A 21,177-nucleotide genomic window follows, 5' to 3' on the forward strand; every position below is an offset into this window, starting at 1 on the left:
GGGGGCAGTACAGTATAAGACAGACATACTGATATACTGTACATGGAGACTCAGCTCCTTTCTAGGGTTCTCAATACGGCAGTGGAGGCAGCAGATGCACTCTGTGGATGTTGCTTGTGAACACGTGATGAAATTAAAATATCCTCCCACACACTGACACCTACCCTTTACACTGACATCTTCAACAAGCAACCAAGTAAGTGCCGTTTGTCAGAAGCTAACACTTAGCTAATGCTAATTAACATCCAGCAAAACTCTTTTATGTTTATCAGAAATAGGCAGATAACCAAATATTTACTTGGTTGTTTAAGGTTACGCTTTATGTCTGGAGAGGCACTCTTGAGACAGAACTGTTTGTATACGAGCAGTAAAAAAGTCAATTCTCCATGTTTCCGCTTTAAATTTAAATGAGTACTTCCTCCTTCATCAGATCGAATCATTGGAAGCCGGCCGAGAGAAAGTGTTGGTGTTCTTCAAGCTCTACCCCACAGTGATCACAGAGGAGAACCTCCACCAGAGCATCCTTGTGTCATCCATGCTGGACTCCCCTATCAACACTCTATACCAGGCTGTGAGACAGGTCTTTGCGCCTGTCCTGCTCAAGGATGAACGCTGGCGTTCAGCATTTGATCCGAAGCTCGCGAGTCTGCTGAGTGAGTTGGAGCTGGGACTGGGCTCAGTGGTCCGCCAGTCTGGATCACAACCTTCTGACTTGAAGAGAGGACACTCGGAAGAAGATGTTTTGGGTATGTGCACACAGACTAATAACTTATTGTGTTTGGGAGATTTTTTTTTTGGGCTATCGTTCCAAAAGGTACGTTTCATCAACCAAAAAAATACAGTGAAGCATGGTGGTGTCAGCATCATGCTTTAGGGTTGTTTTTCTTCAGCTGGAACAGGGACCTTAGAAGATGTAAGAAATTATCAACAGTTGGAAATATAAGGTGTTGTTAGTACAAAATCTTTAGTCCTGTGATAGTAAGCAAAACAAAATATCAGAAGAGATCTACTAAAACAGCAGAAAAAGACTACTAAAACATCTGAAATTTATTTGGGGATAATCAGAGGCACTTAAGTATTGGTAGCTGTTTTCTTCCGACTTTCATGAGTTTGAATATAATTAATCGGCCACATGCCAGTTATAGGAGGATGACCCACTTGCGCAACCACATAATCTTAGTTACTTAATTTTTTAATTCCCTCTCAAAAGGGTTAAAAATTAATAAATTGTGTTGTACAGGTTATAAGTCACATTCATTTTGGATGTCGATTTTTAATAACGCCTCTCGATTTTATTTTTTTACATCACAAAAACCTGGTATTTGAACAGGTGTATATAGACTTTTTATATCACTGCATATGTTTATGAAAAAAGGACCAAAAGTATTGAAGTATGAAGAAATAGAAGAAGAAGAAGTAATACTGTAGTCACAGAAACTAATGTGTGACGTATCGCTAGCTTACCATATGGCATTTGCTACAACAAGGATTTACTATTTACAGCACGAAAAGGAATAAATACTGTCCAGGTGAGCCATTTTTAGCTAAAAAATATTGATAAACTTTCCGTAGATCTAAGCCGAAATTTCAAATTCAGCCCGAACTCATTCGCTGCAATCAACATAATTACGAAACGGGGATTTTGGGTGCAAGTCCGAGCTCTGATTTTCATATACCGGTATACAAGTAGCACCTGAGTATGTGCCGCAGGACCACCCAAACTATGAAAGAAAGTGTGAATTAGCACAAAATTTGCCACATTATTACCCGTAGATGCCACTTTATCATTCATACCGTTCAAAAAGGCCATCTTGCACAATTGTATCCAACAATTAATTGTGTTTTTGTCTGATCTCTGCAGGTATTCTTACACCCAGTGATGAGTTTCTGTACTGGGCGGACGTATCTGAGTCTGCAAAGAAGACCAATGTGAAAGAAAGGGCTACATATTTCACGGAACAATTTAATCTTGTAGAGAAGGTATGCATATAAAACATTAAATGTAAAACTAGTTAAAGTTAATTTTACCACTACCTGTGCAAAATATTGGGCTTTTCTGACTAGGATAACAATGATATATTTTTAGCAATTCACTTAGATTTTGTGGGTAAAATCCATAAAAATGTGATTTTCTTTAACATTGCAGATATTCTTCTAGTCAAAGACAAAATCATGCAAGCTACACTTATTTATGTGTCTCCACTAGGAATATTGTGGTCTTGATGGCCTGTCTTTGTCTGATGTTCTGGATCTGGTGGAGCAGAGTAGAGACACCCTCGATGGTGTCTGGCGGCAGCTTGATTATGAACCATACCTAGAAACACGCATGGTCCGACTTATGGACGTTATTGGTGAGAATTACCCACAAGAAGACATTTTGTTCTGTTTCCGATCCGAACATGAGTTTATAATTTTTTGCAGGCCGTGTAGTATTTCCTCCAACATTTTTAAACTAACATGGATTTAAACAATGTCACAATACCGATGCACACAGTTCAGTATTTATTGAATAGCCTAACAACCTCCATATTTTTTTCCCCATGCAGCTGTTCGAATTAATGCTATCATAAAGCCCAAAGGCTAAAATGGTCTTAAATGCTTGATGGTGGCAGTTTGTGACTTCACTGTCCAATTGTGCTGGATGATATTGCTGAAAAATTGATTACAATGTAAATAGTTATTATCAGTCGATATTATTATTATTATTATTATTAATAATAATAATAATAATAATAATAATGAAAATAATAATAATAATAATAATAATAATAATAATAATAATAATAATAATATTAATATTATTATTATTTTCATTATTATTATTATTATTATTATTTTCCTTATTAAAATACGAAAAAATATTAAATGAATTAGAGGTAAAATACAATACAACAGAGCTATCCAGAGTAAAAATACCATTCAAAATATCTGGTAGTAAAACACATTTTCAAGGAATGTACACTGTTGTTGTTTACATTGTAATATTGTGTAACGTTGTTTACATCCTTGCTGCCTGAGCACTGCTCTAAATAGATATTTGTGGATAAGTCGCAGCCGCTTTGATGTAGTTACATTAACCTTCATTCATTGTTCATTTACCATATTTTTCGGACTTTAAGTCACACTTTTTTCACAAGTTGGCTGTTCCAGCGACTTATACTCCAGAGCAGTTTAAACATGAAAAAAAATAAAAATAAATAGAGAGTAGGTATATAATTTCACAGACAGCCACAAGAGGGCACTCTAGACTTATACTGTAATGTGACGTATGTATGTTTTTTTTCTACCAAATTATGCATTTTTTGGCGACTCTGGAGCGACTTATAGTCCTGAAAATACGGTAATGTAAATGCAGTGTCTTAAAAAAAAAAAAAACTCAGTTGAAGTGCATGTATTTCAAATAATTCACCGTTTTAGGTTTCCTTTAACTTTATAACAGGCTCTTAATTGGTGTAAGACATTTTATTGTTTTACTTACCTGATTGTGACTTCAATGCAAATGCTCAGGTTGAAGGTTCCAGTACACTAATATTGGAGCTAGACAGGGAACTCCTTTACTTTTACGCAATTTATCCATCCGGAGGTGTTTAGTCACATTAGTAATGCACCATATAATCTTATTGCAAGTGTTTTATTGAGGCGACTTGTCATTTATTTGAACAAATTTAAGCTACATTTAGTTCGGAGCGCCTGCTCCACATGCACGAAGTGCGTGCAGGATGAGTACTCGGTGGAATAGGCACAGAAGGATGTTTCTTTTCTATAACTTAACACAACTGGCAGAATAAGTGGCTTTCAGAAAGTAACATTTTAGATTACTACTTAATTTCTATAAAGTAAAAATCAAAGTTAAGTATTTGTGTGTCATGTCACAAACATTCAGTTCTTGGTTTGAATGAAGTGTTTGAATGCAGTGCAAGAGTTTCTTACTGTGGGAATGTGCATTTTAATGAGTCTTTTCTATTCAAGGAATTTGTTTATTTCTTTTAAATCTTAAAGGTGGAGCCCTTGGACGTTATGTCCAGAAGAAGCTCAGTGATCTCAAGATTTTTGAGCAGCCATTTGTATCTGTGAGGGAGAGCTGGAAAATCGGCGTTGCTATCTGTGAGCATTGGGTTGCAGCTTGTGAGCATTTGACTGGACAGGTGCGAGAATGATCTAGATAGTGAATAAAATTGACTGACAATTATTGTCAAAACAAATGACCATTCTCAATATGTCAGCTATTAAAAAAAAAAAAAATCCTTATTTTATTTATACTGCCAGGTCTGGAAGAGACACGCTCCTCATCCTTGGAAAGGGAACAAACACTGCCCTCAAAACCTACATTGTCTTGGCAAACGACTGGATGAGGTATACTTTGTCAATCCAGTCCATCTAATCTAGCAATCGATCTACCTATCTGGCTACCTACATATCTATTGCCCATCTATGTTGTAATTTTATTGAAACTATAGATATTTATAATATTGGGGCATTAAGTGTTGACTGTTTCTCACATTGTTTAGAGCCCCTCTCGATTAGTTGAGTGTGAAATGCACTTTCTCTGTTTGTCAGGTGGTATCCCTGCGGGTTTTTCATGAGAAGCTGCTGCGTTTGCTACCAGGAGGAAAGCAGCAGGCTCTGACTTCAGAATGTGTTTTTGAACCGTTCTCTGGCCTTAACCCTCTCCAGTACAACCCCTACACCGAGGTTAGTTGAGAGGACTGGATGTGCGCATGTGAACCTGCTTCACATCTACAGTGTGAATCCAATTTTTGTTGTATGTTTTTGTAGCCCCTTTGGAGGGCAGCAGTGGCTCAGTTTGAGCGCACGGTGGCTCCATCAGAGCGGGAGGTGGCTGGCAGACTAAAGAGCTACATCGCTGATGTACAAGACAACCCACAACAGGTTGTGTAACAGCTCCGATTAAAATGTGCACTCCTCTTGGTTTAACTTTAATTTATGCTCACTGCAAGTTTATACTTTCTATGTAGCTGTTGCAGGTGTTCCAAAAGCACAAGGACTTAATCAGGCGGCCGACCATCAGAAAAGAGCTGCAGTCTGAGAGAGACACTCTATTGGCCAGACTACTTGACTACAACAAGGGTGACGGCACATTTGTTCGAGAGAGAGAGAGAGAGAGAGAGAGAGAGAGAGAGAGAGAGAGAGAGAGAGAGAGAGAGAGAGAGAGAGAGAGAGAGAGAGATATATATATATATATATATATATCACTTTTAAACCACAAGATTGAGATTTTTTTAAATCTGCAATAGTTTTTTTTTTAATGAGAGTCATTACATTGTGTTTCTTGTCTTTTATCACTTTTTATAGGGTTGAAGACAGACTTCGAGAGTCGCTGCCATGGAAGTCCAGGAGAGAAGTCCGGCCCACTTCTGGGGAGAAACCTCTCTGATGTGGTCAATAAAATTATCTGGGTCCAGCACATTATCCACAAGGTATTTTTATGAACAAATACACATAACTGTATAGGTCTTTGCAAGGTTTTCAGACATTATTAGATTTGCTGGTTTAGCAAAGCTATAGTAATTTTATATAATTATTAAACCTCTACATCTTTTATTACATAAAAAATACAAACAGATATACAAACAAACATACATCTTAAAATAGGAATGAAGAGTAAATCATAAAAAATATACAAATATTATATGTACTACAAATACAGTGGACCCTTCTACTTGTGGGTGATAGTGACTACCACAAATAGCCCAAATAATGTCAATAATGGGTGTAGGTTTTGGAAAAATATATAATATCTGCAAATAGGTGAATCACAAATACTGTATGCAGGGCTCCACTGTATATGTTTTATATTTTTATGTATATGTTTTATATTTTTATCCATCCATCCATTTTCTTAACCACTTGTCCTCACAAGGGTCGCGGGGGGCGCTGGAGCCTATCCCAGCTGGCTTCGGACAGTACACCCTGAACTGGTTGCCAGCCAATCACAGTTATATTTTTATGGTTTGACATATTTTGACATTTTATTTATCATTGTGATTGTCTTGTTGTAGAAGCTGTCGCTGAATCTGTAACCTGACGTGACCTCTCTTCACAGGAGTTCTTTCTCATCTAAAAAGATACACATAATTTAGAGCAAAACCAAAATTCAGGAAATAAACACTTGCAAAGCAATGTAAAGCGGCATGCCTCTAAAACAGGGGTGCCCAAGTTCGGTCCTCGAGAGCCCCTATCCAGCCTGTTTTCTATGGTTCTCTCCACTAATACACCTGATTCATGATCAGGATCGTTATCAGGCTTCTGCAAAGCTTGCTGATTAGCTGATCATTAGATTCAGCTGCGCTGAAGGAGGGAGACATGGAAAACAGGCTGGATAGGGCCTCTCGAGGACCGGACTTGGGCACCACTGCTTTAAAACCTAAATGTAATGCGATCCAAATTGAAGTCAATGTTCTACCTCTTTTAAGGTGCGACTAAGCTAAAATGTGTCTGCGAAAAAGGTCATTAGGACTGTTACTGAAGCTGTATACATTTGGGTTAGTATGCTAAAACTTGTGGTTGATTTGTGTTTTCTTGTGCTTTCATCCCTACTGTAGGTGGAGGACTGTGTCCGCATCACTGAGGCTCTGCTGTCAGATCTATCAGGGTTCAAAGGGTTCATGCATTTCTGTGATGACATGCTGGAGGTTTTGAGGGCATATGAACAGGAACAGTTTGAGGACTGGTCCAGAGATTTATTGTCTAGTCTGGCTGATCCCAAGTCAGGACTGAGGTGAGACTCAGTGCACTGTATAGAATTTGTGCACAGAATTTTAACAAAATTTACTGAACTCCAATATAATGCACAGTCTTTGTCACTTTAGTCTCCAGGCGAGTGACCGAGTGATGGAACTGGACCACGCAGATGGCAGGTTGAAGATCCATTACTCAGACAGATTGGTCAGTCTGCTCAGGGAGGTCAGGCAGCTTTCTGCTCTGGGCTTTGCTATTCCTGCTAAGATCCAGCTGGTCGCTAATACTGCCGACAAGTTCCATAGGCAGGCCATTGTCCTCAAACAGGTGACATTTTCTAATTTGCTTCTTCTTACATATTATTTTCTTATTATTAGATCTTATTTCATCTTGATTGGGCTCACATTATAACGAAGCTTTGTTATGTCATATAGGTGGCAAACTTTTACAATACCATTGACCAGCAAATGATCCCTTCTCAGAGACCAATGATGCTCACACTTGCTTTGGCTTTTGAGCAAGTTATCAAGGTACTCCCAGCATGTTCAAGCAGCAATAACTATTTTTGTGTTTTTCCAGTAGCGTAAAGTACTCATTATGCCACTTACTAAGTAAAACTACGTATAGTTTGTATCATTGTACATTTGTGGAAAGCTGGAACTTATGCAACATGTTGTGTCGACGCTTGTTATGGCAATGACATAAACGCTACTGTTCTTGTTCCAAGCCAGTTGATAATTTTTTTAAATGATTTTTGTTAAGGTCAAATCACTGCATACAGGAATTGTTTAACGGTATCATGGTTATGATGATTATTACAGTATATGATAATGTGTTCTCTTTTCATGGACAGAATCCTCGCTCTCAGTCAAAGGAATCAGGCGGCAAACTGCACATCACTTGGAACAATCCTAAAGAGCTGGAAGTTTACATCTCCAAACTGCAGTCTGCTACTGAGAAACTCTCCACTGAGAACAGGAAGCTGCGCAAATGGCACACAGATTTCACAGACAAGGTTAGAGCTCATCGTATGAATGTATTTGTGGGCATTGTCCCACATTTGGCTTGATGTTCATCTTTGTGTGTGGTTCCCAAGGTGGTGACATTGATGAATGTTGACTTGCTGAGGCATCAACAGCGGTGGAAAGAAGGCCTCCAGGAGCTCCGCACTGGCTTTGCCACTCTGGAGGCTCAGGTAATGATTTTGTGTTTGTGTGTGTGTGTGTGTGTGTGTGTTACCACGAAATGACGAATGATTTAGTGAAAATCCATTAGTTTTTCATTCAACATATGCAACCTTTTGTATCTTGAAATTTAGGGCTTTAGGTCTGATGACATGCAAGCATGGCGGCAGCACTGGAATCATCAACTATACAAGGCCCTTGAACACCAGTACCAAACGGGATTGGAAGCACTGAACAAGAACCTACCCGAAATACACATCGACCTTACTTTCAAGTGAGTGCCAGATCTTCATTGTTGTCCACCATCCCTCGTTTCCAGTTTCACAAAATACAATCCCAGTGTCCTTGCTCTGAGCAGACAGGGCCGGTTGCAGTTCCAACCGCCTTTTGAGGAGGTACGAGCACGCTATTATAGGGAGATGAAGAGGTTCATCTCAATCCCGAACCAGTTCAAAGGTGTCAGTGCACCGGGCGATCCGGTTATCTTTGGAGCGATGATTGACAGGAATGCTTTTGGGTTCCTCACCATATTCAACAAGGCAGAGGACCTCTTCAGCCGCTTACAGGCTATTCAACACAAATACAAGGTGCCTGAACAACATTGATGATGATGGTGACAGTGATTAGTATTATCAACTCAACTCACACTCAACTTAAGTTTATTTATATATACTTTACCACTTTCACAACAAGTGCAACGGTAATAAAGTGATGCACATAAACATAAAAGTCATAAATAACCAAATAAATATAATTTTACTAAAATATATGTGTTACTATATACGAGGGCTCCCCTTACATTGGTAATTCTATGTATTAGTCAACAGTCTGTTAAACACTGTGTATATATTACCGGAATATGTTAGGGTTTTGGTTGTGTTGCTTTTGAGGATTACAGAAAAAGTGTTAGATGCACAGTAACTTTATCATGCTTTGACTTTTTTTTTTCTTTCTTAACATTTATTTTCAGTCCTCTTTTAACTCCTTTGGGAATTATTTTGCTTTTAAAAGTACTTCACTAAGAAAATGAGTCAAATAAAGTGACATTTTGATTTAAATAATTTTAACTTTCTCTGGTGAAAAATGCAGGCTATGTTTGAAAGGGAAAACCCAACCTTTATAGTCATCATTATTATTTGTTAAATGTCATTTTAAGTCATTTCTCACACAGTTGCATTTAAAATGAGGAAGTATGCATGTCTCAGTATTTGCGTGTGTGCACACATGCATGTGTTTTTCTTGTTGTTTTTTTAGGAGTGGGTGGTGCTAGGCCAGGTCGATTTGGAGAAGTTAGTGGAGAAGCATCTGACCTCTGTGCAGGATTGGGAGAGAAATTTCAAGGCGTTGAAAGCCAGAGGAAAGGAATCAGAACGTCTGCCCAGGTACATATTACACAAAAGAACAAGTATATAGTCTAAACACTATGGGTGCTTATACAACTGACAAAAGCAAACTATTTACAATATAAAGAGAAGGGAAACATTTTGTTTTTAATAAATCCATCCATCAGTTCAGTGTGTAGTCCGCCTACTGCCCAAAGCCGGCTGGGATAGGATCCAGCACCCCCGCTGCCCTTGCGAGGAATAAGCGGTTAAGAAAAGGGATAGATGGATGGATACATCTATCCATCCATCCATCCTTTCTGTAAAGAACTTTGCCTTTATTATGAGTTTGGCAATGCCGAGTAATCTGAATCCCAAAGCAGATTCAAAAAATGTACAAAAATGTTTATTAAACACAATGCGCCCAAAACACGTGGAAAGAACTAAAGACGCTCGCACACTGCGAACAGCTCGACAAAAGGTCAGCCTCAAAGTTCAACACAAAATGACTAAGTACTAGATACAAAAGATAATGTATTTATGGTAGCAGGGGTAAACACGAAAGATGAAAAAAACCTAAGCACATGAATTTGACAATAAAGAGCACTAAACACTGACAGCTGACGGGCACATGGGCGAAGCAAACAATCTTTTGGCAGCAGCACACTGCTGCAGCCACCCTTAAATAGCTGCTGATTGCAGATAGGTGACAAGTGTGTTGCCAGGGCACCACCCACCGCTCACCAGTACTCAGCAATAGGGGGAGACAAAGAAAACCAGATAACAGACATAACAACCTTAGGATTGTGAGTGGGTTGGAGCCTATCCCAGCTGACATTGGGTCACAGGCGCTGTACATCCTGGACTGGTTACCAGCAAATCACAGGGCACATACTGTGTAAACAAACCACAATTTACTCTCACATTCCAATGGACAGTTATCATTTTCAGTTAATGCAACATTTTGATTAAGAAGGACTAGTGAGAAAACTGTTTTCCCTGGGAAAAAAAAGCCTCACAAGCAGGAAGAACTCCACATAGGGAGGCCCGAGCCGACATGCGCGGTGACACTTGTGTTAACTTGTCCACCATGCTATTTGCAACATAGCAAAGCACTTCCTATAGTTTATTTTTTTTATTTTTTTTAACACGTTTTTATGTTTATGTTTAAAACGTTGTGTGGGTAATTGGGAATTAAAACAACGGATATAGACAGAAGGGCCCTATCAGGCAACAATGGAAACATATTTGACTTTTAGCACTACTGAAACTGGTGCCTTTTCTTAATGCATATACTGTACATTCATTTTTGTCAGCCAGGAGAAGGTTGACTGTATCACAGTCAACTGTGAACCCCTAAAAGCTGCCATCGATGGGCTGATCCAGAGACTTTTTGACCTGTTGCTTATGTCTCTTCGGAAGTCCATACAAGGTGGAGTGCACAATGAATATATATATTATTTTTTACAAAACAAAAGACAACATTTCCAGTGTGCCTCTTTACCCTTTTTTGTCTGTTGTTGTATACTAATTCTATGCATGATTCTTGTTGTTTGATTCCAATTTTTGTTTTTCTTCTTCCAATGGCTCGACTTCAGGTCACACACAGGCCATAGGCAGTTTTGTGTCAGAGTCAATGGAGACCTTGTCCACACGACCCGAAAATATTGAAGCGATTAGTGCTGCAAGTTGCAAATATACTCAGATAGTGGCCCACAAACCTGAGGTAAGAGACAAATAACCCATACTCAGGAATTTAGAACATAGTATTGTTTAAAATATCATTGCATTTAATTGAATCATTGGGAGTTGAACGCCATCCATTCCAGGATGGGGTTTGTCCCCTGTTAATCTTGAACTGTTACACAATTGTAAAAAGTGAACTGCTTTACAATAAAAGTTCAAAACAGTGTGTGCAATTAATTCTGCCCATTAGCTTTTATCAAGCGTGGCAGATGAGGACTTGTGACAATGTGATGAAACTCCAGAACAAAATGTTATTGCGGGGGTGGGGTGAAACACTGTGCGAAGCATTTAAAACACTTTACAGTTTTTTTCTTCTTCTTTTATTGCTAATGTTTACTTTTTGTTGACCTAGCCACCTGTGACACATTCTTGGTGCTAATGGTCATCATCACCGTTTTCTTCTTTGCCATGACCAATACCTTTCTGCTGCTGCATCACTTGTGTGCTGGCATGCATGATAAGTTTGACTTCAGGAGTGTATTTCTCCCAAAATTATTGCTGGTCTATGTCCACTATACTTACTGTTAGACCTTTTGTGGACCCTTTTTGGCACACAATTTTAGATTAATATTTACTATTATTTTAACTAATGTCAGAATCTGTATCTGTATAAATTATTTTAATGGAGCTTTGATGAGGCTAAATAACAGTAATCTTACTACTTTAAACATAAAATATTTGAAAATACAAACACAATCCGAAAAAAGGTGGGACACTATACAAATGTTGAATAAAAACTGAATGCAATTATGTGGAAGTGTCAAATTTCAATATTTTGTTCAGAATAGAACATAGATGAGAGGTCAAAAGTTTAAACTGAGAACATTTGTAATTTTAAGGGAAAAATATGTTGATTGTAAATTTAATGGTGCCAACAGATCTAAAAAAAAAGTTGGGACAGGTAGCAATAAGAGGCTGGAAAAGTCAATTGCACTTATAAAAAAAACTGCTGGAAAACCAGTTACCACTAATGAGGTCCATTGGCAACTTGATTGGAGTATAAAAAGAGCTTCTCGGAGTGGCAGTGTCTCTCAGAAGCAAAGATGGGTAGAGAATCACCAATTCCTCCAATGTTGCGCAGAAAGATAGTGAAGAAATATCAGAAAGATGTTTACCAGCGAAAAATTGCAAAAAGATTTAAGTAATCATCATCTACAGTGCATAACATCATCCAATAATTCTGAGAATCTGGAACAATCTCTGTGTGTAAGGGTCAAGGCCGAAAAATCATATTGGATGCCCATGATCTTCGGGCCCTTAAACGGCACTGCACCGCAAACAGGAATGCTTACTGTAAGGGAAATCACAGAAATGGCTCAGCAATACTTCCAGAAAACATTGTGGGTGAACACAATCCTCCGTGCCAGCCGCTGTTGACAGATGAAACTCTACAGTACAAAGAAGAAGCCATTTCTAAAGCAGACCAAGAAGCGCAGGCGTTAATCTGGGCCAGGGGTTATTTAAAATGGAGTGTGGCAAAGTGGAAACCTGTTTTGTGGTCAGACGAATCACGATTCCAAGTTCTTTGTGGAAAACTGGGGCGCAATATCATACTGAGTAGAGAGGACAAGGACAACCCAAGTTGTTATCAGCACTCAATTTATAAACCTGCATCTGTGATGGTATAGGGTTGCATGAGTGTGTGTGGCATGGGCAGCTTCCACATCTGGAAAGGCACCGTCAATGCAGAAAGGTATATTCAGATTGGAGAACAACATATGCTCCCATCCAGGCATCATCACTTTCAGAGAAGATCTTGCATTTCTCAAAACGATAATGCCAGACCACATGCAGCACCAATTACAACACAATGGCTGCATAGGAAAAGGATCCAGGTATTGAAATGGCCAGCCTGCAGTCCACTTCTTTCACTTATAGAACACATTTGGCGCATCATAAAGGGGAAGGTGCAACAAAGAAAGCCCGAGACAGTTGAACAGTTCGAGAGACGTGTTAGACAAGAATGGGACAGCATTCCTATTTCTAAACTTGAGAAATTTGTCTCCTCGATCCCCAGACGTTTGCAGACTGTTGTAAGAAGAAGAGGGAATGCCTTGGCCTTGTCCCAACTTTTTTGAGATTTGTTGACACCATGGAATTTAAAATCATCATAGTTTTCCCTTAAAATGATACATTTTCTCAGTTTAAACTTTTGACCCGTTCTCTATGTTCTATTCTGAAAAAAAAAGAGGCACTTCCACATAATAGCATTCAGTTTTTATTCACAATTTGTAGTGTGCCAACTTTTGGGGAATTGGGTTTGTAGAAAAAAGTCATTTCTAACTTAACCACAAGAGAAATTTCTGCATAAAACATTTTTTTCTTCTATTTGGGGTAAAAGATGACCGCACTCATGGTGTGGGGTCACTATTGGTAGGTCATGCATCTTAGGGTTAACTGTGTGCATCTGACTAGATCCTGCCTCAGTTCAAGTCGGCAGAGGAGAAAAACCGTTTGCTGCGAGCAGTATCTGGGGCGGGGCTGGACTCCCTCTCCTCCCTGAGGGCCAAATGGGACAAACTAGAGCTTGTCATGGAGAGCCATCAGCTCATGATCAAAGATCAGGTATACCTACAGAGCATCATGGTTTGAGTCCTTGATGGGACACATTTCATCGGCTGGTGCTTAATTCATATTTACATAAATCCTTTTCGTCCCTGGATCTGCCGGTGGCTGACTCTTTTCGATATCGTTCATTCTTCTCCTTTTCCTAGGTGGAGGTGATGCGAAGTTTCACCACAGATCGGATCAATGCCTACAGCGCAGATCTGGAGCGGTTCAAGGCCCGCTGGGACCAGCTGAAGCCCAATGAGGAGCTGCTTGAGTCTGGTGATCATGATACCCTACTTGCCAGTCTTCAAACCATCAGAGATAAGCAGCAAGAGTTCCAGGAGTTAGAATTAATGCGTAGTAAACTAATGTAAGTAGTCTGTAGTTTATATAAAGGATACAATTAAACTTCCACTTCTCGCACTGTTGAGATCATGCATGGTTTCTGATCTTGCCACCCTTTTTTTCTTTACCGTACTTCTCTTCGCCTTAGTGAGGACTGTGTCTACTTCGACCTGGAGGTTTCAACTTTCCCTCTGGCTGAAGAAACAAAACAAGATATGGAGGTGTATAGCCAGATGTGGGGTCTGTATGAGGAGTGGCATCAAAGGTTTACAGAGAAGGCTCAGGAGGACTGGATCTCATTCAGGTAAAGTAACAAACACAGATCATAAACATACTATGGATGCCATTTTTATTCTTTCTTTCTTTCTTTATATTTATTTGCTTGAACATTGTTTCCCCATTTTACAGGAGTAAGACCTATCTGTTTGAGGAATTTCTGTTTACATGGCAAGACAAACTTAGGAAGCTGGAACATCCTACGGCCATTTCTGTTAAACTGCAAGAAGAAGTGGATAAATATAAGGTACAAAATCCAGTTAAAAAATGTTATACAGTATATAGTTTGTAAATGAAAGTCATCAATGGGAATGTTTTTAGTTAACTACACTCTTTTTCTGAAGGTATTCAGGTGTTAGGGGATTGAGTTCATGCACCATTAGTTGTTGTGGTTCCATCTGTGTGTTCAGAACATTGTCCCAGTGCTGAAGTATGTGCGTGGGGAACATCTGTCTCAAGACCATTGGTTGGACATGTTCCGTTTACTTGGTCTTCCAAGGGGGATGACTCTAGAAAGACTCACCTTTAATGACCTTCTTGGAGTGGCAGATAACATTATTGCAAAGGCCATGGAGCTTAAGGTACAGTGGATATAAAAACATCTACACTGTTCAAATGGCAGGTGTTTGTGACATAAAGAAATGAATAAGAGTAAATTTCAAAACGTTTATTTTTGCCATTAATGTTACCTATAATTTGTTCAACTCACATTCACATTCACATCACATTCAAGCTCATGTTCAATGGGAGTCGGCACACACTTTAAAGTACCCCTGATTAACCCCAAATAAATTCCAGCTTTTCTAGTTGGATTTTCCTGAGGCAGTTATTTGTCTACCAAAGTAAGTAGTTTGATCACCATCATTAAGTAATTCAGTAAGTCAAAAGAAACTGGAGAGCAGAATGCAAAATTGTTTTGATTGGTCATCATCATCGATTTTTTAAAAAATTACCCAGTTAATGTAGTGGGAAAAATTTCTCAATTGCTTTATTTTACTCTCATTTACGTTCTAATTTATAGATTATTAGGTACTGCATATACAATTTGTAATTAACATTTTGGTATGTATATATTTTTAAACGTAGTATCCAATACAACAGCTACATCAAGAAAATCTACCTTTCCAAAATAATCATGCATTTTTGATGGCCAATGCAGGAAATATTTGGGTTATTGTAGTGTTGTAGCGCTACAGGACACTGCTTCTTAGTCAGAAGTGTTTGATAAATTGTAATTTTTCAAAAGTAATGAAACAATTACATACCTTCAAGTTGCTTTAACTGATTCTGGTAAAAGAAAACACAATCATTGGACTGGTTGAATGCAAAAAATATTGAAGTGTAAGGATGGTTTTGAATGATTTCTTGCTGACATACTGTAATTGTTCTTTCTTGCTGCTGTGTCTACATATTAGTGTCACTAATGCGAGAAAATAAATGTTTACATTTTGTTAAAAAGACAACCCCACATGATGAATTCTGCATCTGTGGTTTTCAAACTCAAATCAAACTCATCTTCATACCTGGCTAATTGAAAGTTTTACGTATGTATAGGATCTGAATAGCCGTGCCCAGGCAGAGGTGACAATCAGAGAAGCACTGAGAGAGTTGGATTTGTGGGGAGCAGCAGCTACCTTTAACCTTACAGAGTACACTGGCAGTAGTGGCTGTACCATAAACATCATCAAAGACTGGAAAGATATCGTCAGCCAGGTACAAGCATATACACACTGAACCAAATGTGCTCTTGGTGGTGTTTAGTTGTCGGCTAGGCTAGTGTTTTTTTCTTCCTCACACTCACATTAAGGATAATGATCCGGATGGACAATGTGAATCTGTACTTAAAAAAATATATATATTTAGGCAGGTTGAGGAATAATTTTGTATTGTGGCCTCCAGCATGGTATACTGTACAATTAGAAGTGAGGAATATGTCACTTATGTATTTTTAAAACGTTTTAATTACTGTAAGCTTTGCAAAGTCACAAAAAAAAAAAGAATCTGAAGGCATTTCCAGATGTATTATGCAGTTACTTTAACTTCGTTTTAATTACTGTAAGCTTCGCAAAGTCACAAAAAAAAAAAGAATCTGAAGGCATTTCCAGATTTATTATGCAGTTACTTTAACTTTTTACTGCATCACCACATATGAGCAAAAGTCACATTAGTAAGCCGTGTCTTGCCGCGTGACACATATGCATAAATCCCTGTGCCAACTAGTTCATTGCAAAGCTTTCTTAAGTCATAATGGGTCAATGACCCACTTTTAGGTCCAGACTCACCAGTTGAGCATCATCACTGCATGCCCCACAAGTATGCATTGCAAGTCTATGATTTCAGCTCTGACTCTTTGAATGTAATGCATTGTAAAATCCTATTTATCCAGAATATTGGACAGGCACCGTGGCTATGTTGAAGCACCCTTGAAATGATTTCAGAAAAAAATCCTTGGGGACATCTTGGCGATAATAAGTTTGATTTACAGTATATTACTGAATGTCTTTATTATTATCATCCTGTGAGAGTCTGTATTGTTCCACTTCATTTTAAATTTGCTGTACCCCTAGTTGAGGAATCATTTTGTGAGACTGCAGTCGTCGAGATTTATGCACCATTTCCAGATATCATTTAAGGGACAATGGATTTTGGAGTGTTATATGTATTGAGCAGTGACTAACGGCCTGAAAGCAGACACATAAATCCTGAGCTTACGTTTTGTTTAGACTGGCAAAGTTTTTTACCTCCTGATTTATAGTTCATACACACTATATGTCCCCTTACAATGCGTGATGAATTCCATTTTGTCATATGCTTAATGCACTATGGGCCTGGTTTACTAAACATTTGCCCCTGCAAAAACAGGCATAAAGTTGATGTATTGATTGATTGATTGATTTAGCGCTTTTTCACCTTACAAGTCCCTCAAAGCGCTTTACATTTGACTACTCATTCACCTACATATGACACAGCATCAGGAGCAACTGGGGGTTTAGTATCTTGCTCAGAGATAATTTGATGTGGTCACGATGGCATGGGATCAAGCCCACACACTCTGAGTTGCGAGACGACCACTCTACTTCTGAGCCACGCCACCCCACACTGCCTTCCCATTCACCTTCAACAATTTGGATTCAGTATCTTGCTTGAGGACACTCACTTTGACATGGTCACAAGGGCCGAGGGATCAAATCCACAAATTTGAGGTTGGGAGACAAATAATCTACCATTGAGCCAAGCCGCTCCCAAGTGTTTGCAAAAGACATTTGGGAACTGTTAGCAACTATTTAGGACAGTATTGCAAATATCAACAACTATTTCCTACTCCTTTTCCATTGTTTGGACCTTTTGCCAAGTGCTGGTATAGCAGGCAAATATATGAATAGTGTTTAATTTAGCAAAACTTATTTCTTTTGTAATAGTTCAGGCAGCTCATTTAAAGGGTTAGATAACTTTCAATTGCTTCAAAGATGTAGCTTTTGTGAGTTACATCAGCAGACACTATTTGATGTAATCTTTATGAAGCCAATGTTGGCTTTATTGCCACTTTGTGTCCATCCAGGTGGGAGATAACCGCTGTCTGCTGCAGTCTCTGAAAGACTCCCCCTACTACCACAACTTCCAGGATAAGGTCAGACGAACATGTGGATAGGGGTTCTTTGAATAAACAAAAATAACAAAACAAGATTAAAATAACAAACGTATGTTTGTTTACTTCCATTTACATCCAGGTCAGCTTGTGGGAGGTACGCCTGTCAGACTTGGATGAATACCTACTAAGTCTTAATGCCATCCAGAGAAGATGGGTTTATCTGGAGCCTATCTTTGGACGGGGGGCATTGCCCCGAGAGGAGGCCCGCTTCAAACGAGTTGATGAAGACTTTAGGTATAAATCTTTTTGTGAGAAGATAGTGGGAAAAAACAAAAACAAATGGTCAGTCCCCCTTAATTGTAATACTTCAAGTAATTCAGGATACTTTTATGCACACTATCAACGGTAATTTTTCATTCCTTTTTCTTTTACCTGTTGTCCTCATTAAAGGTGCATTGTGCATTGAACAAGCCTGACACAGATGCTGTAGTTACGCTTTGGGCCAGAGATGGCAGTCGCGAGTAAAAACGTGACAAACTGCACAAAGATACTTTCAGGTTATGGGGGAGCTGGAGCCTATCCCAGCTGACTTTGAGTTAGTAGGTGGTACAGCCTGGGCTGGCCTTTTGTCAATCGGGGCATCCTCCTATTTATTTTTTTTAAACCAACAAAAATAAACCCACTTATCTCTGTTGGCTTGTTTTTGTTCAGCTCTAAAGAGTTTTACAATCTAAATTTCAGTGGGAGGCATTTATTGAGATGCAATTGGCTTGTTTGATGATGAAGTGCTGCCAATGAGCTCAACCATGAATTTAAAAAAATATATATATTTTTTTTAGGTCTCATGTGCCAGTTGTATCATTTCCATGGACAATGCTGTATATTCAATGTAAATAATGCAATTTTAAAATCATGACTAGCCACTCCCACCACCATCCCCGTCAAAGATTGTTTTGTTTTTTTTACTTCAGCTCAGGTCTACTTTGTGAGGCTTGGCTCCTTTTTGTCCCCATGTAACCTGATCTATGATTCTATGTTTCTAAATTTCTGAAAACACCTAAATTTCTGGAAACACAGGATATGTACTCTAAACATTAATTAACAGTAAAATCCCATGTGCCACAGGTCTATCATGTCAGATATCCAGAGGGACAACAGAGTCATTTCTCTGAGCTCAAGGGCTGGCATCAGAAACTCCCTGGTGACCATAATGGACCAGCTGCAGCGCTGCCAGAAGTCACTCAATGAGTTCCTGGAGGTACTATACATACATACCAAAACCACCAAACACATGACATCCATCCCTTAATGTATGACTACTTCATACGAATGTGTGATACCTGTGTGACTGTTTTAGGAAAAGCGCTCGGCCTTCCCAAGGTTTTATTTTATAGGAGATGATGATCTTTTAGAGATTCTCGGTCAAGCCACCAACCCAACGGTTATCCAGTCGCACCTCAAGAAACTGTTTGCAGGTCATGAGCCTTTACTCGCCTTTACATGTTTTTTTGTCTGGATGATTAGTGGACACCATTTAAATCTTGAAGGTCTGTAGCTTGAACAGAGAACCTAATCAATGTACTACCTGCGCAGGCATCCATAGTGTTGTGTTTGATGAGCAGTGCCAGCACATTGTGGCCATGTGTTCCTTGGACGGAGAGGTGGTACCTCTCAGAAATACTGTTCATATATCCAGCCTTGTGGAGGTAAATAAAAAATACACCCCACATCATTTCAATTAGACTTTACACCAATCTGATCGACTGTATAGGGATTTCATGCAAAATCAGTGATCCCCATGCATTTCAGATGGCGTCAATTACTTGTGTTTTAGCTATTCGTGGGCCGGGCCAGTCCCTATTCCTCACGAATGGCGGCAGTCCACTGTACTGTAAATATAAAAGTTGTTTCACTTCGATATATTGCTCCATATTCGGATCGAATCAGTGATTGGTTTTAGGTTTTTTTTTGCAAACTCGCTGACTCGTGATCAGCCGAAAAATCCTGATTGTGTAAAGCCTAATTTCAATACAGACGTAGTCTGTTGCCCAGTGTTTCTAATTTATGTCTGCTTCATAGGTGTGGTTAAATGAACTGTCTAAGGAAATGAAGGGGACTTTGAGGGAAATGCTGTATGAATGTGTCACTGCAGGGAAAAAAGGCGACGTCGATCCCACACGTTATCCGTCACAAGTACGTATGCATAATTTTTCATACGTGTTTCCCCCTTTTTTTTTTTACTTAAGTCTGCTTCTCATTTACTTATATTTGTTGCAATGTCTTTTTTTAATTATTTTTTTACCCATCATTTCCTTTAAACAAAAATGCCTGGAAAGTAAAACATTTATTTTTTGGGTACAGATTTTGTGTCTTGCAGAGCAAATCCAATTCACTGAAGATGTAGAGCGAGCACTCAAGGAACACAGTCTTCAGCAGCTGGAGTTTGAACTCACTGCCAAGCTGGAACACTACACCACAGTGGACACCAGCTCTGATGACCAGACAAATACAGGCAAGCTTACTGTTGTTTTGTATGTATTTGTGCATGCATTAGTGGACGTTCACTTTAAATGAGAAGGCACCACAAAATATTTTTTCTACAATAATAAGTAACCGTCACTTGACTAAACTCACAAAACAGGTGAGCATGATTAGTGATTCATAATTACCTGAGCAACTGTGATGTCATTTTCAGTCAACAGCTATAGACTAGTGGGGGCACATAGAACATATTATTGTTAATAACTTTTTGGGTTGACTTTCCTTGTAAAGTACCTTTAAAGGAAGACTTGATTTGTTGTAACTAATTAGTTTAGCTTAGTTTACATTTTCAACACATGCCTATGTACATGTTGCATCCAACGACACTAATATGGTGTATACTCACTTGCCGAACAATAGATAGACATTTGACAACGAGGAGGACAAAAAGAAAATCAATTTCACTTGGTAGGCTTACTTCATCGTGTTGCCTCGAAACAATGGCCTCATTCTTTCAAGAACAACGCTAGAGTGCTGTGTAATTGTGCAGTCTAGTCCAATATTTACACACAATCTAGTCACGTGTTCAATAAACGTCGGCCAGTTTTTATTATTTAAAAAAAATAATGACTAAATACCCATGAAAAATAATGACGTTATCAAATTAACTATAGACAAAATATTAATATTTTTTTTGCTACAAATAGAGTCCATAAGTGAAGTATCCCTTTAAATCCATTATATATAGTCATTCATTCATTCGTTTTTCTGAACCGCTTACAAACAAACAAAATATTGTAGTTATTAACGCGTAATCAGAGGTCAGAGGCAACAGTTAAAAGGCATGTACTGTAACTAATACCTAAACATGAAAAATAAATAAATTAATAAGCAAGTGCAATTGCAAGTTGTTAACTGACAAGAGTGAAACATTTGATGTCATGTGCAATATGTGCCAGACAGTTAAGTGGCTTTTAGGTGCACA

At 38.7% G+C, this 21,177-nt stretch overlaps 1 protein-coding gene across 2 annotated transcripts in view; it reads left to right on the top strand.

The window, feature by feature from the left end:
• Positions 1 to 21,177, top strand: part of dync2h1 (dynein cytoplasmic 2 heavy chain 1) — a 77,660-nt gene that overhangs the window by 1,707 nt on the left and 54,776 nt on the right. For both annotated transcript variants that reach the window (XM_086080247.1, XM_086080248.1), the window contains exons 3-34: positions 431 to 746; positions 1,862 to 1,980; positions 2,207 to 2,351; positions 4,000 to 4,145; positions 4,267 to 4,353; positions 4,558 to 4,692; positions 4,777 to 4,890; positions 4,977 to 5,088; positions 5,314 to 5,438; positions 6,564 to 6,739; positions 6,831 to 7,026; positions 7,134 to 7,229; positions 7,553 to 7,714; positions 7,796 to 7,894; positions 8,018 to 8,157; positions 8,242 to 8,470; positions 9,138 to 9,265; positions 10,522 to 10,637; positions 10,804 to 10,931; positions 13,367 to 13,516; positions 13,666 to 13,871; positions 13,995 to 14,150; positions 14,255 to 14,369; positions 14,533 to 14,703; positions 15,677 to 15,835; positions 17,682 to 17,750; positions 17,851 to 18,005; positions 18,837 to 18,969; positions 19,069 to 19,186; positions 19,305 to 19,417; positions 19,791 to 19,904; positions 20,073 to 20,223. In XM_086080247.1, coding sequence (XP_085936373.1) covers positions 431 to 746; positions 1,862 to 1,980; positions 2,207 to 2,351; positions 4,000 to 4,145; positions 4,267 to 4,353; positions 4,558 to 4,692; positions 4,777 to 4,890; positions 4,977 to 5,088; positions 5,314 to 5,438; positions 6,564 to 6,739; positions 6,831 to 7,026; positions 7,134 to 7,229; positions 7,553 to 7,714; positions 7,796 to 7,894; positions 8,018 to 8,157; positions 8,242 to 8,470; positions 9,138 to 9,265; positions 10,522 to 10,637; positions 10,804 to 10,931; positions 13,367 to 13,516; positions 13,666 to 13,871; positions 13,995 to 14,150; positions 14,255 to 14,369; positions 14,533 to 14,703; positions 15,677 to 15,835; positions 17,682 to 17,750; positions 17,851 to 18,005; positions 18,837 to 18,969; positions 19,069 to 19,186; positions 19,305 to 19,417; positions 19,791 to 19,904; positions 20,073 to 20,223 — 4,579 coding nt within the window. The remainder of the gene's footprint in view (positions 1 to 430; positions 747 to 1,861; positions 1,981 to 2,206; positions 2,352 to 3,999; positions 4,146 to 4,266; positions 4,354 to 4,557; positions 4,693 to 4,776; positions 4,891 to 4,976; positions 5,089 to 5,313; positions 5,439 to 6,563; positions 6,740 to 6,830; positions 7,027 to 7,133; positions 7,230 to 7,552; positions 7,715 to 7,795; positions 7,895 to 8,017; positions 8,158 to 8,241; positions 8,471 to 9,137; positions 9,266 to 10,521; positions 10,638 to 10,803; positions 10,932 to 13,366; positions 13,517 to 13,665; positions 13,872 to 13,994; positions 14,151 to 14,254; positions 14,370 to 14,532; positions 14,704 to 15,676; positions 15,836 to 17,681; positions 17,751 to 17,850; positions 18,006 to 18,836; positions 18,970 to 19,068; positions 19,187 to 19,304; positions 19,418 to 19,790; positions 19,905 to 20,072; positions 20,224 to 21,177) is intronic.

This window comes from Leptonotus elevatus, chromosome 7, assembly GCF_054856555.1.
Source record: "Leptonotus elevatus isolate MCC_2025b chromosome 7, RoL_Lele_1.0, whole genome shotgun sequence".
In the NCBI taxonomy this organism is placed as follows: Eukaryota; Metazoa; Chordata; class Actinopteri; order Syngnathiformes; family Syngnathidae; genus Leptonotus; species Leptonotus elevatus.